Genomic DNA, 17,580 nt, shown 5'->3' on the forward strand with positions numbered 1-17,580 from the left:
CCCACCGGGAAGAAACACACCCGGACTTCCCCACCCAAACGCCTCCACGGGGCCGGGATCCCTCCGGACATCTCCCCCCACCCCCCCATTCCCCAGGAGCACAGAAATAGAACCCCCCCCCTCCGAGCCCCCTAACACCCCCCCAGCACTGCCCCTTGCTCCCCTTGTGCCCCCCCCCCCAACCAGCCTTACCCCACAGCCTCCGCATCCCCTCCCCATCCCACACCTTTCCCCACCGGCGACGCACCCCACGTTCCCTGTGCCCCCACCCCGACGTGGGTGATGGCATCCCCAGGACTCCCCGTCCCCCTCCCCGATATGCAACCACGCACCCCCGGGTCCGTCCCCCCCCCCGGGCTGTATGTGCCCAGGAGGGGCTCAACCCCTCCCTTGCCCCAGCGCTGGAAAAGAAGAGAGACGGAGAAAGCCGGAGCTCCGGGTTAGGAAGGGGCCGGTGCCCCCAGTGCAGATGGGGGTGGCAGAACCCCCCCCAGACCCTTTATTAGGGGAGCGGGAAGGAGACGTGGCGGCGCCCGGCCGTCACCGGTACAGGTAATCGGCCTGGATGTTGGCCGCGATCTCAGCCTCCCACTTGTCGCCGTTGTTGAGCAGCTTCTCCTTGTTGTAGAGCAGCTCCTCGTGCGTCTCCGTCGAGAACTCGAAGTTGGGGCCCTGCCGGAATGAGAGAGATTCACCCTCAAGGCTCATCGGACCCCCGCCATCCCGGTCAGGGGGGGTCTCTCTACCCCACGGCTCCGTGTCCCCCCCCCCCCGCCTCGGCTCACCTCCACGATGGCGTCCACGGGACAGGCCTCCTGGCAGAACCCGCAGTAGATGCACTTGGTCATGTCGATGTCGTAGCGGGTGGTACGGCGGCTGCCGTCGGCTCGGGGCTCGGCCTCGATGGTGATCGCCTGCCGTGGGGTGGGGGGACACGCACACACGAACGCCATCAGCTCCCGCTTTAGGGGAACACGCCGTCCCCGGGAGCTAGCGGGAGGAGGATGAGGGTGGACGAAGGCTGACCTGTGCCGGGCAGACAGCCTCGCAGAGCTTGCAGGCGATACACCTCTCCTCCCCCGAGGGGTAGCGGCGCAGGGCGTGCTCCCCACGGAAGCGTGGGCTCAGCGGGCCCTTCTCGAAGGGATAGTTAATGGTGGCCGGCTCCCGGAAAAGATAGCTCAGCGTCATGGCCAGGCCTGGAAAACAAAGAGGGAAGGGTTACGGCACGCTTGCGGGGGGCTGGCACCCCGCAGACGGACCGGGGGCCGTGCGTGGGGAGGCCGAGAGGGGTTTGTTCCACCCGTGGAAGCATCCGACCAGCTCCGGGACTCGCCTCGGAAGAGCTCCGTCCACAGCAGGGTTTGGGCAGCCCGGTCAGTGATGGATCGCATGTCCATGGCCGGCTCCTGGACGTTGACGTACTCTGCGGGAAAAAGGAAGCTGTGCCCACTGCGGGGGGGGGGACAGGGAAGCTGTGCCCACCCTGTGGGGAAGGGGTGCGAGGGGGAGGCAGCCCCAGGGTGGGAGGGGAAGGGACGGGGATGCGGGGGGGGCAACGCGCCCCTACTCACTGTAGGAGTCCCTGGGGCCAGTGGTGCTGAGCGGGCGCAGGTAGCCCAAGGGGGCCGGTGGGCCTGGGGGAAGGGGAGAGAGAAGGGTCAGGGGCGGGGGTTTTGGGTCAGGGACAGGGGGGCGAGGGGGGGCCCGGCGCAGCCCTCACCTGTGCGGGCAGCCCGGTACAGCAAACGCAGCGTCGCCATGTCCGGTCCTGCTGCGGGCAGAGGGGCTCAGCCTGACGCTCGCTGCTGGCACTCAGGTGCTGGGCCAGCAAGCGGCTGGGGGGGGGGATGACATGGCCCCCCCCCCCACTTCCCACAAAGGACCCAAGCGTCCTGACCCCCCAACCCTCTACCAGAAGAGACCCGGACCCCCCAGGACCCCTCCTCCCGCAAGGGACCCAGGTATCCTCTCTCCCTGCAAGGCACCGAGGTATCCTACCCCCCCACCTCCCACAAAGGACCCAGGTGTCCCAACATCCCCCCCCCCACCAAGGGACTCAGGCGTCCTGTCTACCCCCCACCCCCCCAAGGGACCCAGGCGTCCTCCCCCACCCCCCAAGAGCCCCAGGTGTGTCGTGTCCTCCCCCCCCCCCCCCCAAACAGACCCAGGTATCCTGTTAACCCCCCCCCGCTTCCCACAATGGACCCGGGTGTCCCCCCCCAAGGGACCCGGCCGTCGTGGTTCCCCCACACCCCCCCCCCCGAGGGACTCATGCAGCCTCTCCCACCCCAGAGAACCCCAAAGCCCAACCCCAAAGCCCAACCCCAAAGCCCATCCCCAAGCCCCCGGCCCCAGAAAGGCCCCAGGCGCCTCAATATGTGTGTCCTCGGGGGTGGGGGGGGGGTCACAAGCATCTGGGCCGCCCCTTCTCCCCCAGGCAGGATCTGGGGGCCACGACAAGCCCCCCGGCCCGGCTCACCTCCCCCAAGGACCCAGGCGTCCTGACCCCTCGCCCGCCCCCCCTCCAAAGCGCAGTGCGCATGCGCGAAGGGGAGCGGCGCAAGCGCAGAGCGGCGCCGGGGGTCACGGGGCGGGCCGCCGAGCTGAGGGCGGGGCCTGCGAGGAGGGGTGGGCGGGGTCTGGGGAGGGGGCGGGGCAGGCAGTGCCAGACTCGTTTCTCATTGGCCGGAGGCAGCTGGGGAAGGGAGCGGGGGCGGGGAGAAGGTGGGGAAGGGGGAGCTCGGTGGATTGGGCGGCGCGGCGATTGGCCCGGCGTGAGGCGGAGGGGCGGGTCCGAAACGTAGGCGGAAGCGGAAGTAGAAGTGGAAAGGAGTGTTTATGATGGCGGCGGCGGGGCTCAGAGGAGGAGGCAGGTGGCTCGGCGCTTGGTCTCGGTGGCGGCGCGGAGCAGCGGGAGGCGATGCGGGGCGTAGGGCGGGTAACGTGGGGTGTTGAGGGTCTCCCGGCCGGCCCCGCGAAGCAGCGCGGACCGCTGGTGCGAGAAGGTTTCGAAGCTGGAACGACCGTGGTAACTGCCTAGGCCGCTCTGCCCTGCGGGAACAGCGCGCTTCAGAGCCCGGTACCGGCCCAGGGAACCGGTGCTGGGCATAGGGACAAGGGGAATTCAGGGCAGGAACCGGGACTCTATGGGCAGGAACGGCGGGCACCGGGGAAGGGGCTCAACACCCAGCTCTGACCCCCGGCACAGCCTCTGGGGGCGGGAGGGTCGGCACCGGTACCAGGCACGGCCCTGGGGGTCCCAGGGGGCACCGGGTAGGGGTTCGGGACCAGCCCCAGGGCAGCAGGGACCTGCTGGGGGGGGGGGGGATGGTAAAGCTGGAAGGGGTCTGGGCAGGATTCCCCCAGGAGCAGGCGCTGGCTTCAGCGGGCTGGGGGGGTTCCCGCAGCACCCCATTCCTGGGAATGGGCGTACCGATGCCGCCGAAGGGTAGTGAGGGGATCGTCATGTGCATGATGGTGTCGTTGGCGCAGAAGCCGCCGCTGCTCGTCCGCTCCAGCACCCGGTTCACCACCTGGGGGGTGAGGGCAGAGGGATGCTGAGCACCCAACAGGCACCCCTTGGCTGCCTCCTCCTTGCTGCCTGGGGTACACCAGGACACGCACAGCTGGGGATGTGGGAGCTCCCTCCTCCCGTGAGCAGGGACAAGGCCGAAGGAGCTGCCCTGACTGGGGAGGGTGCCTGTGGCTATCCAGACCCCCGCAGCAGGACACAACCCACGCTGAGAGGGATGCTGCTCCCAGCCCAGCTCCGTACCTCCTTGCGGGAGGAGAAGACATAGAGGACCAACGGCCGCTCTCGGGCGTTGATGAAGGCGATGGCGTCGTCCACGCTGTCCACCGTGAGGATGGGCAGGATGGGCCCAAAGATTTCCTCCTGCATGACGGGGTCATTCTGCTGCACCTCCACCAGCACTGTGGGGGCTGTGGGGAGAGAGCTGAGCCTAGGCTGCCTGGCTGGGTGTCGTGGACTGCGTCTAGCAGGACTCCCACCCTGCAATTCTCCTCTCCCGCCGGCGATACGCCCCGGGCCCTCACCGATGTAGCGCTCCTCTGCGTCCGTCTGTCCTCCAATGGCCGTGTGCCCGCTGTGCAGCAGTGCCTGCACCCGCTGGAACTGCCTGTCCCCCACGATGCGGCCAAAGTCGGGGGACTCCCGAGGGTTGGGGCCGTAAAACTCGGTGATGGCCTCGCGCAGAGCGGGCAGCAGTTTCTCCTGCATTTCCGCACTGCACAGCACGTAGTCGGGTGCCACGCAGGTCTGCCCCGCGTTAAAAAAGCGGCCCCAGGCCACCCGCCGGGCCACGTTCTGCACGTTGCAGGAGTCGGACACGTAGCAGGGGTTCTTGCCCCCCAGCTCCAGCGTCACGGGCGTCAGGTGCTTGGCAGCGGCTGTCATCACGATCCTCCCCACGGAGGGGCTGCCTGTGGGCAGGGGGAGCAGCGTGAGCCCAGCGTGGTCGAGGCCTCCCAACAGATCCACGCCAGGCTTGTTGGGACAGCCCCATGCCTGTCTCCCTGCCTTGAAGAGAGGGGTGGGACTGGAGTGTCCCTGTGGGATGTACCGGTGAAAAAAATATAGTCAAACTTATTCTCCAGCAGTCTGGTGGTCTCCTCCACGCCGGCGGTCACCACGGCAAAGCAGTCCTGTGACACAGCAAGGAGGTGGGGAGCGGGGTACCAGAGGCGGGCAGGAGCAGGGTGACATGGGGGGGGACGTGGTTTGGCCGAGCAGGTTGGGGACACAGAGGGGCAGGTGTCCCTGGAGAGGGAGGTGGCTGCAGCCGAGGGCACTCCTACCTCATCCAGGTACCTGGGCAGCGTCTCAGCCACTAATCTTTCCACGTTCCTGGTGATTTCAGAGGGTTTCATGACAACGCAGTTACCTGCAGGACAGGAGCTCCCTCCTGGTAAGGACCTCGCTCTCGGGTAGCGGAAAACTTGCCCCCCCATGCAGCCCCACCACCATCACCCCATTCCCACCCCAGGGAGGACACAGGACACCCCCCAGTGAGGTTTCGGTACCCTGCGGCATGGCAGGGACGCAGCCCAGCCTCACCAGCAGCGATGGCCCCGATGAGGGGCACCAGGAGGAGGTTGATGGGGTAGTTCCAGGGCCCGATGATGAGCACCACCCCGTAGGGGTCCTTGCGGATGAAGGCTGAGTCCAGTTGCGTTGCCTGTGGAGGAAAGGATGGTGTGAGGGACTCCTGCCTCCCATCCCCTGCGTCCCCGACCAGCCGCTGCCCCGTACCCAGTTCTTCTCCACATGCTTGTCCTTCATCCAGGCGCCCAGGTTGTTGAGCGTGTGGTTGAGCTCGCTCCTGCAAATGGAGAGCTCGGAGACCTCCACTTCAAAGGGCGGCTGGGGACACACAGGAGGTCATCATGGCCACCGCTGCAGGTACAGCCCCGTGGCCACCCCGGGATGGTTGTCCTCGCAGAGGTCAGCACGGAGTCTCCTGGCAGGACGTGACTGTCACTGCTGGGGCAGACACCCCCAGGGACACCCTGTGGCTTTGCAGTGGGAAGGATGGGTGGCACAGCCACCCCTCCAGCGTGCCACCTGCGTCACGACATGCTGCCTGGCCCCGTCGCTGGCAGTAGGAGGTTGCAGTTCTGGACGTGGATTTGGTATCTCAAGAGCTTCAGCTACACCAGACACGGCTCCGGAGGTGGGGATGGGAACGAGGGCCCCCGGTTGCTCTCGGTGGAGGCTTCCCCAGAGCTAATTCATCCCATTTCAGTGCAGCCAGAGGGGGTTGCTGTATGGTTCCCCCCACCAGGGGCATCCCCAGAGCTGAAGATAACTACAAAAAAACAAAGGCCACCACTCCCTGGGTGCAGTGGGCTCACCCTGGCCAGCAACCAAGCACACGCCTGGCTGTTTGCCACTACCCTGCAGTGGGATGGGGAGAGACTCGGAAGAGCAAAAGCAAGAAAACTTGGGTAGAGATACAGTTTTATAAAGGAAGGAAAGGCGGGGGGGGGGGGGGGAAATACCAAGTGATGGAAAGGGAAGCGGTCCCCACCGGCTGCCCTGGCCGTGATGGTCTCACCTTGCGCATGTCTGCGGCGGTGGCCTCCAGGATGTCCTGCTGCTTCTCATCCAAGAAGCGTCCCAGGGCCTCCAGCTGAGCCACGCGGTACTCCATGGGCCGCGTCTTCCCCGAGAGCCAGGCTGCCCGCAGGCGGCTCACCAGCTCCGCGTGGGGACTCATCCCGAGGGGAGGCTCTGAGCACCACCCTGCTGATAAGGAACTACCGCTTGCCTCGGGTCAGACGTGGCCTGACCGCAGGGGAAAATCCCAGAGCGTGGGCTGGGTGACGCAGCTGACTAGTCAGTGGACAAAGCCATCACCTTCCCTTCTGCTCTCGGAGAGCGGGGTTGGCCCAGCCGGGAGGGGGACCCCTTTCCCCAGCGCAGCCAGCCCCCCAAGCTGGGGGATGCAGCAGTACTGGTGAAGGAGCAGCCTGGCGTGTCCCTCTGCTCCCCAGGAGCTATGCACCATGCTAGGTGGGACTTGTCCGGCAGAGTTTTGTTCCTGAGAAGCAGTGGGCTGGGTTTGATTTGGTTTCTCTGTTTTCAAAGCACGGGGTGGGGGTAGTGGAGCCGGAGGAGAGGAGGAGCAGCTGGAATGGAGGAACGGAGCCCAGAAACCCGCTGGGTTGGAGCCAAAGCAACCAGGACAGAGCAGAGAGGGGCTCCAGAGGACAGCACACCCCAAAACACTGCAGGAGAAGGCCCCCCAACCCCGCTGGCACCTTACCTCTCCCTCTCCTCTGGGTTCAGCTGCCTGTGCTCGCTCCAAGGTCTCTGTCTGGTATTTCCAGCCCCGTGGGAGATAAGGGAGGGTGAATTGCGGGGCATGGGGCGGAGAAAACTTGAGACTATCCCAGCTCAAGGGTTTGGGAGGAGAATGTTGGTGTGGACCTCCTCGGGGCGGGAGGGGGGAAGAGTCCCCAAGGAGGGACATTGGGCAGCAGGAGGTGACCACCGGCATCCCCCCCGGAGCACCCCACCAGTCCTTCCACCCCTCTGCTGTGGTGGGGCCAGCAGCAATGGGGCAGGAGGCTGCTGGCATCAGGTATGGCTGGAAAACGTAGAGCTGGCGAGGGAGATGTGGGGCACAGGGTCTCCCTGTGGGGCTCTGCCCCCACCTCCTGGCAGGGTCCACCCTCCCACTGGTCCCAGCCTTCCCCAGTTCTCTCCCTCCTCGAGGCCAGTGTCCCCATCCCATGCCCTGATTGATGGGTTGGTGGGCAGGCAGGGAGGCGGAAGGGAAGCACGCAGGAGGTCATCGGTTGCAAGGAAACGCCTTTTCATTGCACGTGGTTGCAAAGAAATGCTTTTTCATTGCAGGTGGTTGCGAGGAAACACCTTTTCATGGCACATATAGCAAGGAAACGCCTTTGCGTTGCAGGTGGTTGCAAGGAAACATCTCTTCATTGCACGTAGTTGCAAGGAAACGCCTTTGCGTTGCAGGTAGCTGCAAAGACCACCGTGACCGACAGCAGGAGGTATCACGGTGGCGGCGGGGGACCCTCAGAGCAGGGTGCAGGCATCCTTGCGCTTCACCTCGGAGGCGACCCGGACAATTCCCAGCTTCTGCTGGCTGTAGGGCGGGTAGCGCAGGGCATGGAGGGCCTCCCGGCCCATGCCGCGGTGCAGGCAGCCGCGGTGGTGGGTGAAGGTGTCGAAGGTGAACTTGCCGTGGTGCATCCCCAGGCCGCTGTTTCCTGCAACACAGAGAACAGGTCCCCAGCTGGGGGCTGGATCTGACCTTTTTTCATCACGAAACCTTGGCTGGTGCTGGAGTGACTGGGAAGGGCATCGCTGGCTATGTATGTGGTGTTGGAGCAGGCAGCAGCAATGAGATGCTCCCACCAGACGAGCTTCCCTACAGCAGGGATACCCTCCAAAACACATCCCCTCCATGCTGGCTCCAGCCCTGCTGCCAGCAAGGCTCCAGGAGTGGAGAGGGGTGATTGTCAGGGTGGTTTTGGTGAGGATGTGACCCATCTCCAAGAACGGGTGAAAGGACTGTTGGGAGGTGAAAGCTGGCTGGCCAGGAGGAAGCAGGGAAAGCCAGTCAGGCTGGCAAAAAAATAAGGAAATCCAGCTGTGTGCTGATAACTGATGTGAGTCAGCTTGAGCCAGTCTGTCTTCCTGATAAAATGCAAATCCTGGTAAAGCAGATGAGTTGTGTTTGGTGTCTCACATGTCAGCAGCCCCAGCACAGAGAAAGGTCACTAGATGGCTCTTGGCCAGCTGAGCAGCTGATTCTCGGGAGGAGAATAGGAGCTGGTTTTGCATGGTAGTGAAGATCATCTGATCAAAAGTGGGTGTCTGCATTAGCTAGACTCCTTCCTCTCCGAGGGAAGAGAGGAGCACTTCTGGACATGTTTTTTAATCCTGAGTAGATATCCAGAACAGGCCAGAAGAAATACAGCCCCAAAGTGCTGTTTCTGTCCATGAGCTGTGAAATGCCGTGTCACAGGGGTATCGTAGTGACTAAAAGTTTCCCTGGATTCAAGGAGAGGCTGGGTAAGTATGTGGAGTCCAGCACCCTTTACCAAACACGTGGGACTAGTCTGGCTTAGCAAATCATTTGAGCTGGAAACAGACGGAGGCTGGAAGACCTTCAGGAAGAAGTATCATGCATGCATGCCCTGTTCTTACTCATCCATCTGCATAGGGTTGTGGTGGAAGAATGCAGAACTAGACACAGGTTTGTTCTGAAGCCTTTAAAAGAACTAAAGGATTGTTTTCCAGCTGATGCTCTGGATAGAAAACATCCCATGGGAACTCAAAATCACATAGATCCACTGGAACATGAGAGCTACATAACTTATAGCTGATAATCATTTCCTTGCTTCACGCTGCAGGGAATCCTTGCATGATTGCCTGAATTAATCAAGTATAAAGCTAAAACCACTGCCTGGTGGCCAGTGTAGATGTGGAGGAGACTGCAATACTGCAGTCTATATAAATAGATCGGCCTTAAAAATATCACCTTTGGGTGATTTGTTAGTTCTGGGGTGGGATGATGGCAAATGCTTGTAAAGCTTTTAACCCTTAAGGTATCTCTGCTAGGCTGTGATCTGGATCCCCTGCTGTTTACTCCTTAACGGTTTTATGCAATATAGGTCTTCAGGAGTTTATATAAAGGAACGTGTGTACATTGGGAATTCACAGGAAATTGTGCTGTCTTCAGACGTGGAGTCCAAAATGGACATCCATGAAAAACTGAAATTCTGAGTTCCTGAAAACTGTGGATAAGTGACAATTTCCAAGTTTTCTCCTGCAGAGAAAAGGAGTAGCACAGCAGCGGGATGGGCGTGACAGGCTGGCTGCCGGCACCCTACAGTGGCACTGCATGTGGAAAGGAAGGTCTAGAGATGTTTCTGTGGTGGCCACATTCAAAATTCCCTACCTTTTAAACATGAGTATTCCACATGAGTTCAGCAGAAAACAGGGCTGCAAAGCCCAAGAGCTCAGCCCTGGCGCAGTGAAGCAAAGGGCTTCTGGTGGGGTCCTGCCTGGTGCAGAAGGATTTCCCTGCAGACCACTGAGCCCTCTGGACCTGGACTCCCCCGAGACCCTTCCTCACCACGGCCAGCATGGCTCAGGCACCAGGGGTAGGATCACGCCTGGCTCACGTTGGCCACGGGCAGGCAGGTTGGGGGATTTGGACCTACCGATCCCACCGAAGGGCAGCGAGGTCAACGTCACGTGCATCAGGGTGTCGTTGCCGCAGAAGCCACCGCTGCTTGTCCGCTCCAGCACCTGGTTCACCACCTGGGAGGGAAGCAGAGAAGGTGGACGTGGGTCTCACACCCTGTTCCCGCACCTCCAGCTGCAATCCTTCCCCCACAACCAGGGCTGTCTGCTCTAAGGAAAAATTTTTGGAGCGTGAACAGGGCTGTATACACCTGCCAAGGAGCATGAGGCGAGTGTAGCCCTGGCTTCCCACAGCCTGTACACTATACCTTGTCATCAGAGGAGAAGGCATACACAACCAGCGGCCGCTCACGGCTATTGATAAAGTCAATGGCTTCATCCATGTTGGCCACAACGACGATAGGCAGGATGGGCCCAAAGATCTCCTCCTGCATGGCCGGATCAGAGGGCAGCACGTCCGCCAGCACCGTGGGAGCTGCAGAAAAGAAACCCAAAGGCATCAGCCATGCACAGAGGTTGGAGATGACACCTTGGTCCTCTCCCCAAGACCCATACCTCCTTTAAGATAGGATGCCTCACCAAGATCCCCGATTCCCTTGCAAACCTTCCCTAAATTTCACTTCCATCTAGAACCTCCCCTCCGGTTGTGAGACCCTCTCCAAAATCCAAGCCCACTCCATACAAGGATGAAGACTTATGTGAAGTTCATGGCCTCACCGATGTAGCGGTCCTTCTCGTCTGTCTGTCCTCCGATGGCCACACGCCCGCTGCGCAGCAGGGTTTGCAGCCGCTGGAACTGCCTGTCCCCCACGATGCGGCCGAAGTCGGGGGACTCCTGAGGGTTGGGGCCGTAAAACTCGGTGATGGCCTTATGCAGAGCTGGCAGCAGCTTCTCCTGCATCTCCGCACTGCACAGCACGTAGTTGGGTGCGATGCAGATCTGCCCCGCGTTAAAAAAGCGGCCCCAGGCCACCCGCCGAGCCACATTCTGCACATCGCAGGAGTCGGACACGTAGCAGGGGTTCTTGCCCCCCAGCTCCAGCGTCACGGGCGTCAGCTGCTTGGCAGCGGCTGTCATCACGATCCTCCCCACGGCGGAGCTGCCTGTGGGCCGGGAAAAGATGCATCATGGTGAGGATCCCACCATGCTACAGCCCAACCTGTGGCCTTGGTCGTATGAGGAGCCAGGGCCAGGGAAGACATGCCAAGTCCCACTCCTGTCCTGCACCCACCTTGGCGTGCAGCACAGAGCTGAGCCCTCACCTCCAGCACCCTCTCCAGCTCAGCCATTACAAAACCCAGTTATGGCTCTTCGATCCTCAGACATGTTGGTGGCAGATCCTGCACTGGATCCTGACACCAGATCCCCAACACAATGAGCCCTGCCACCTTGGAGCCACAGCGGGGTGTCCGGTGGGAACCCCTCTCTTTTCTTCATTGTACAAAACCCATTGTACTCTGCTCTGGCCCACAGGACATACCAGTGAAGAAGATGTAGTCGAACTTGTTCTCCAGCAGTCTGGTGGTCTCCTCCACGCCGGCGGCCACCACGGCAGAGCAGTCCTGCAACGTTAAGAGGAAGGGTCACCCACTGCCAGCATCTGCCCGGGCCACTGTGTCCCCGTCCCCACCAAAAGCATCCCGGGCTGCTGGGCACGTGGACACTGGCTGAGTGTGGAGGAAGGAGGTACGGCAGCACCTGAAACCGGGGATGGCGCGGTGCTGGTGCGTGCAAGGCAGGCGCAGCGCTGGGAGGGCACAAGGCACAGCAGTGTGTGTGCAGGGGCTGGGAACACCCCAGCCATGAGACAGGGACAGGGAGAGCTTCTTACCTTGTCCAGGTAGCTGGGCAGCCCTTCAGCCATGAGTCTCTCACTGTTCTTGGTTATCTCCGAGGGTTTGATGATGACACAGTTACCTGGGGGGGAGAGAGGCGGGATGTCAGAGCAGTGACACGGTGACAGCCAGCCCTTCTGGCACCCCAGCCTGAGAACAAGGTGTCCTCGCCGGTGCCCAGCGCTGCCTGGATCCTCCGGGCCGGGAGAGAGGTTCGGCTCACCGGCAGCGATGGCCCCGATGAGGGGCACCAGGAGGAGGTGGATGGGGCAGTTCCACGGCCCGATGATGAGCACCACCCCGTACGGGTCCTTACGGATGAAGGCCAAGTCCAGGCGGGTCACCTGCAGGACACCCACCATGTCAGGAGTGCTTTCTCGAAACCGCCGTCTCCGTGCCCACGTCCCATCCACCTCTGCCTGGCAGCTGGGTCCTTCCCCCCATCCTCTACCTCATCTTCCCCCTTACCAGACTCTTGTCCACGTGCTCGTCCTTCATCCAGTGGGACAGGTTGTTCAGGGTCTCATGGAGCTCGTTCTTGCAGAGGAGGATCTCGGAGAATTCGCATTCAAAGAACGGCTGGGGACAGAGCACCCCACGTGTGAGCTCCGCATGTGCTGCAGCACAGCAGCAGCTCATATCCCTACCCTGCATTTTTTTTTTTTTTTTACCCAAGATTTGAGGACTCAAGCCCTTCATGTCCCGTGGTGGATGCACGCTTTGTTCTCACCCCCAAGCTGCACAGCACAGCCTGCCATGGGGAGGGGGCCAGCCCCACCACATCTGCGGGGTGGGGTGTTGGTAAGCTCCAAAATCCTGTCGCAATATCACCAGGCTTGTCCTGTTGACAGTCACCTGCCTGCGGCCGGGCTTTCTCTGCTGGGAGCTCAGTTGAGGTTCGGGAAAATTAAGTATTTGGGGAGGAGAGGGGTCTGTGAAGGCAGCGGTGGTGTTTGGGGGAAGAAAGGGCTGGTCTGGCTATTGAATCCTGTTTGGTCTGGAGACAAGAGCATCCCGAGTCACAACCCCTTTTTCTATCAATCAATCAATCCCATGTGTTTTCACACCCAAACAAAACAAGTTGATGGACTCCAGAAGCATGGGCTATTTTTTCATGACCTGCCAGAGAGCAACTCAGGTAAGAGTCTTCAAGGGTTTAGCCAAATAAATAAAAGCTCAGAAGAGATCCGGGTGCAAATCCCACCACCACCCCTCTTTGCCTGGCTTTGGCTTTCCCACTGTGGACGTGTCACCGGCATGGGAATAGTGCTGGTGCTGAGGTCCGGCTCTGCCAGCAGCTCCCCACCATCGATCATCAGGGGACCCATTGATGTTTGTCCTACAGTTGGGTTTCTTCTTACGCAGGGGTACGGTGGAAGGTGAAGGTGGATAGGGACTGGTGGGGAAGTGGCAGGTTTGAAGGATAAAATCAGCCGGTCCTGGGGGGTATCCACCACCCAGGTGTCAAGATTTGGGAGGAAATATGGGAGAAAAGGGAATACCCAGATTTTGGAGCCTGTTTGAGCAGGTTTTTTTGGCAGAGTGAGCTGAGAAAGCAGGGAGGTGATTCACCACCAAGCCTAGGAAGGAGGGAGAGCAAGAAGCAAAAGCTTCCAGAGGTTGTCCTCAGCAGGGCAGGAGGAGGGACAGTCATGCGGAGAGGGAGCCCGAAGGGTGGAGGAGTTCGGGAGCAGTGCAGGCGTGTGGATCGGAATGACATCAGGAGGACAAGCAAGATGAAGGAAGAGGCTGGACTGCCCATCCAGGGAGAGAGAAAGCAGCACGAGGAGACCCATGTGTTGGATGTCTCTTCCAAGGAAAAGGGAACCTCAGGAAAATGAGGAAGCACAACTGACACTAACAATAGCTACCAGCCCGCTGCAGTGGGGATCTGGGTGAGCGTGGTGTCTCGGGTGGGCTGGAGCGGCTGGGCTTGTGCCAGGGGATGTGGCCCAAGCCGGAGCAGATCCCCGCACGGGGCTTTCCGCGATGAGGCCAGAAAAGACCGAGCCTGGTACTTCACTGTAGAGTAGAAGAAAGAAGAAGCAGAGACCCAGTGACCAGGGAGGGTATTGCAGGAGGTGTCCAACGTGTCCCTGAGAAGAGACTGGACAAACCGCAGGCAGAAGGATGCTCTGACTCCCTCGTGTGATAGCACAAATTGCTCTCTTGGTAAGGGAGCAGCAGTAGATGTTCGGGTATCTTGTTTTTCCTTTCACGGGAGTGGTGGCCCCAGGGGCAGCTCAAGTTGCCGGCTGGCCGGTGCTGCCCGCAGTGCCACGGCAGCAAGTGTGGAGCACGCACACAGCTCACTGTGGACAGGAGGCAGCGTTGCTGGCTTCCAAAGGTATTTGGAAGTATCATGTGTATTTGCCCTGTTTCTGAGCATTCTTCAGTGACCCTGGGCTGGACAGACCTTTGATCTCACTCAACGCGCCATGCTTGTGTCCGTGTATGAGCTGTGGGGGTTTACTAAGCTGCCGCTATCGCCGGTGGCTTGGGGATAACCCTCAGCAGGGTGCTGCCGACTTTGGCATGGTGTGGCCAGATGCGGAGGAAACCAAGTGATTGATAAAAAGAAAATTCATGATGGTACTACTGTGAAATAGTTAATAATGGTACTAACCAAGATGTTAAATCCCAGATTTTAACCCCCCAACGGCATTGTGCTGTCTTGGGCTCATCAGCGGAGTTTTTCCATCTCAGATTTATCCCTTGGGTGAGAGTGGATGTCGGCCACCACTATTTCTCTTCTCTCACGCTGAAGGTTGGATGGGCAAGACCTTCACATGAGTGCCAGCCACAGCCCTGGCCACCAGCTGCTGGGCACCACACGAGCTGCAAGCACCGCACCGGCCAGACCTGACCGGAGACGCTCCGCACCGGGCAGGGAAGGGAAGGTGGTCCCGCTTCCCTCCGCCAAGGGAGCATCTGCCCAGGACCGAGTCAGTGCTGGCAGCACTTCCCAAAGCCCGCGTTGGAGGCTTCCCAATGCAGGTGAGTGTCAGGGTCCCACCCAGATCAGGAAAGGAGAAGCACAAAGGGTGCAGAAGCAAATGGGAAGCGAGGTGAAATGCAGCACACCTTTCCCTAACGGGATCAAGCATTACTCCGGGTCTCCTCTCAGCACAAGAGCTGGCTGCTTAAAAATAGGAAAAATGATGCGGATGCCATCGATCCGGACTGCGGTAAGGATGGGGAAGGTGTCCAAAGGGAAGTTGTGAACTAGGATGGAGAACAACAGATGATGAGTCCTGTGTGGTGCGTGAGGCGCTGGCTGTGGGTGAATGAGCTGTACCAAAGGGGGAACTATTGGGGCTGGGGGGGGGCTGGAGCTCTTTGAGGACTTATGGAGACGCAGGGGATGGGTCTGCTCTGCCTCTGCCTTTGGTGACCACGACAGAGGTGGGAGGGAGGGAGCGAAGAGGCAGGGGACGATGCAAAGCTGGGGGGTCCAGGCTCTGAGACCTGCAGCCTGGGTGAGCACCGAGAGAGGGGAGGGGACTACGTTTGGTGGAAAGCCCAAGGCAGGGAGCACACAGGGGGGTGACAGGAATTGGGGAGGGATGTGCCCAGAAAAGAGGTAAACTGAGGCTGATGGGTTTGGGAATGGCTAATTATGTCTGGGCACTCCCCACAGCCCCGCTCGGTCCACACTGGGGATGGGGACGGGCTCTGGGCTAGGATGAGCTCCAGCTCGGTCTCTCCTTTGCTGCCTCCATCAACATCCACTGGCTCCAAGCCCGGGAGAGAGCCCAACAACGGGGCTGGAGCACCGAACGGGTGGGAAAGCTCCACCGGGGCATCACATCAACCCTCTGCGTGACGGCAGGAGCCGGCAGGGCTGTGGGCAGCCCCTCGGCTCCTCCAGCCACTGGATCCCCTGGTTCCCGGCCCCCTCTCACCTTGCGCATGTCTGCGGCGGTGGCCTCCAGGATGTCCTGCTGCTTCTCATCCAAGAAGCGTCCCAGGGCCTCCAGCTGAGCCACGCGGTACTCCCATGGGCCGCGTCTTCCCCGAAAGCCAGGTTGCCCGCAGGCGGCTCACCAGCTCCGCATAGGGGTTCGCGCTGTGGGAATGGGGATGTCAGAGGGATCCCGTCCACCGTCCCCGTCCCAGCCCCTAATTGTCCCGGTGATGAGAGAGAAGAGCTCCACATCACCCCAGCCCAGCATCAAAGCGGAGCCCTGAGGAGAGGGCAGAGCATCTGGACCCCTCCTGCCTCCCCCCTGTCCCGGCCACACGCTCCCACCTCATGGCATCGCCATTATCCTCGGGAGCTTTCCCAGCCCCGCTGCTGGGGGGCTGCTCTCCGGAGGGCTCGGTGGGCTGCTGCATGCCGGGTTGCGGGAAGACGCTGCCGATCTCCACGGTCCCAAGGGAGCGGCACGGTGCACGTTACACCAAGGTTGCCCGCAGACTGGGCAGGCTGCCGGCAGTCTCGCACCGTTTGGGCTGCAAACCGCAGGTTCCCCACCCCAGCTAAGAGGGTGTTTTACGTGGAGGAGGTGGCCTCAGCGAGCCTGGCCAGCACCCCGGCAATGCAGCCAGGATCCTGCTGAGCCCTGGGGCTGCCCGTGGGGCTGGCAGGGTGCAGGCAGGGTGCAGGCACGGTGCAGGCAGGGTGCAGGCAGGGTGCAGGCAGGCGCCACCCAGCCACCCCAGTCCCTGGTACAGCTCGCTCCCCCGGAGGAGGGAGGCTGCCGGCTTTCTGCTCTGCCACTTGGCTGCCTGCCCTGCCGCACGTCACCGCTGCCTCCGCTCCAGCCCAAACCACTTGGGATGCAAAACGCGCCCCAAATCCAGCCCGCGGCACCTCAGTGCCACGCAGGCACCGGGCACGGGGTGATGGGAGGTGGACAGAACCCCAGCGGGGTGTGACGGTGTGGCTGAGGGTGTCATTGCGATGGATGGGGATGTCGGGGGTCTGGGCACCCACCCCCGGGGGCTCAGCTGCTGGATTCCTGCCCGGCACCCCCCAAGCCCAGTGACAGAGGCGCGAGGCGAGGCCAGGCAGGAGAGCTCAATGCAAATGCAAAGTCTTTACTACAGACAGGGTTACATGGAGGAAAAAGCAACAGCCGGCACTGAGAGGAGGGAGAGCGAGGTTCATCCAGAAGGAAAGGTCCGTCTAGTGGGAGATGGGGCTAACTGTTGGTCCTCAGCCTTGTGGGGACCGTTTCTCTGCTGGGAAGAGAAGTATGGGCTGAGAAAAAGAACTTTTTGTCATTTCATGTGTGTCCCAGCAAACAGCTCCCGTGGAGCAGAGGCAGCTGGGGATGAGTGAAGGTGCGGGAGGAAATGTCCATCCCCGTCATCCAACCTGCGTCAGGGTGGCAGCGAGGCAAAGGACGTGGCGAGGGAACAGGAGACCGGTGCCGAGGAGGGAGGAGGATACCGGTCTCCTGGGGAGGGTGGTTTTGCTCCCTGGGGAGACCCAGCCAGGAGTCCCCCCCTCCCAGTCCGTGAGCGGCGCGGGGCAGCCCTCAGAGCAGGGTGCACATGCCCTTGCGCTTGATCTCGAAGGTGGCCGTCAAGAGCCCCAGCTTCTGCTGGCTGTAGGGCGGGTAGCGCAGGGCGTTGAGGGCCTCCAGGCCCATGTTGCGGTGCAGGCAGCCGCGGTGGTGGGTGAAGGTGTCGAAGGTGAACTTGCCGTGGTATTTCCCCAAGCCGCTGTTTCCTGCAACACACAGCACAGGTCCAAAGTTGCTACAGGACTCCGCTGAGCATCGTCAACACAAAGAAAACCTTACAGGCTTTCCTCGTTGTCCTGGTTTCAGCTGGGATAGAGTTAATTGTCTTTCTAGTAGCTGGTACAGTGCTATGTTTTTGAGTTAGGTATGAGACGAATGTTGATAACACACTGACATTTTCAGTTATTGCTAAGTAATGTCTAGTCTAAAGTCAAGGATTTTTCAGCTTCTCATGCCCAGCCAGTGAGAAAGCTGGAGGGGCACAAGAAGTTGTGAGGGGACACAGCCAGGACAGCTGGCCCAAACTGGCCAAAGGGGTATTCCATACCATGTGATGTCATGCCG

At 60.9% G+C, this 17,580-nt stretch overlaps 3 protein-coding genes across 10 annotated transcripts; all 3 read right to left on the reverse strand.

Moving 5' to 3' along the window:
- Positions 1–434: 434 nt before the first annotated feature.
- Positions 435–2,566, reverse strand: NDUFS8 (NADH:ubiquinone oxidoreductase core subunit S8). Of its 2 annotated transcripts, none has more exons than XM_030038478.2 (7): positions 2,483–2,566; positions 1,724–1,771; positions 1,575–1,637; positions 1,337–1,426; positions 1,027–1,199; positions 786–914; positions 435–672 (listed from the first exon to the last, which is right to left on the reverse strand). In XM_030038478.2, exons 2-7 carry the CDS (start codon positions 1,761–1,763, stop codon positions 541–543), a joined length of 627 nt encoding a protein of 208 aa, XP_029894338.1. In that variant the 5' UTR covers positions 1,764–1,771; positions 2,483–2,566; the 3' UTR covers positions 435–540. The 2 variants fall into 2 exon arrangements, with proteins under 2 accessions (XP_029894338.1, XP_029894339.1); XM_030038479.2 differs by having other exon boundaries at positions 1,724–1,774; positions 2,483–2,555.
- A 254-nt stretch (positions 2,567–2,820) lies between these two features.
- LOC115351572 (aldehyde dehydrogenase family 3 member B1-like) lies at positions 2,821–7,157 on the reverse strand. Of its 5 annotated transcripts, none has more exons than XM_030038440.1 (9): positions 6,792–7,157; positions 6,081–6,268; positions 5,276–5,386; positions 5,081–5,201; positions 4,587–4,907; positions 4,060–4,446; positions 3,779–3,945; positions 3,437–3,536; positions 2,821–3,054 (listed from the first exon to the last, which is right to left on the reverse strand). In XM_030038440.1, the coding sequence occupies exons 2-9, from the start codon at positions 6,240–6,242 to the stop codon at positions 2,861–2,863; spliced, it is 1,563 nt and encodes a 520-aa protein (XP_029894300.1). In that variant the 5' UTR covers positions 6,243–6,268; positions 6,792–7,157; the 3' UTR covers positions 2,821–2,860. The 5 variants fall into 5 exon arrangements, with proteins under 5 accessions (XP_029894300.1, XP_040985063.1, XP_040985065.1 ...); XM_041129129.1 differs by having other exon boundaries at positions 6,081–6,271; XM_041129131.1 differs by lacking the exon at positions 6,792–7,157 and having other exon boundaries at positions 4,587–4,668; positions 4,822–4,907; positions 6,081–6,534.
- Positions 7,158–7,326: 169 nt separating this feature from the next.
- Positions 7,327–17,442, reverse strand: LOC115351573 (aldehyde dehydrogenase family 3 member B2-like). 3 transcript variants are annotated; one of them, XM_030038444.2, is made up of 9 exons: positions 15,795–17,442; positions 15,448–15,611; positions 12,011–12,121; positions 11,539–11,886; positions 11,188–11,269; positions 10,424–10,810; positions 10,015–10,181; positions 9,724–9,823; positions 7,327–7,761 (listed from the first exon to the last, which is right to left on the reverse strand). In XM_030038444.2, the coding sequence occupies exons 2-9, from the start codon at positions 15,454–15,456 to the stop codon at positions 7,568–7,570; spliced, it is 1,398 nt and encodes a 465-aa protein (XP_029894304.1). In that variant the 5' UTR covers positions 15,457–15,611; positions 15,795–17,442; the 3' UTR covers positions 7,327–7,567. The 3 variants fall into 3 exon arrangements, with proteins under 3 accessions (XP_029894304.1, XP_029894306.1, XP_029894303.1); XM_030038446.2 differs by lacking the exons at positions 15,448–15,611; positions 15,795–17,442 and having other exon boundaries at positions 11,539–11,624; positions 11,766–11,886; positions 12,011–12,650; XM_030038443.2 differs by lacking the exons at positions 15,448–15,611; positions 15,795–17,442 and having other exon boundaries at positions 12,011–12,650.
- Between the last annotated feature and the right edge of the window lie 138 nt (positions 17,443–17,580).

This window comes from Aquila chrysaetos, chromosome 16, assembly GCF_900496995.4.
Source record: "Aquila chrysaetos chrysaetos chromosome 16, bAquChr1.4, whole genome shotgun sequence".
NCBI classification, from domain to species: Eukaryota; Metazoa; Chordata; class Aves; order Accipitriformes; family Accipitridae; genus Aquila; species Aquila chrysaetos.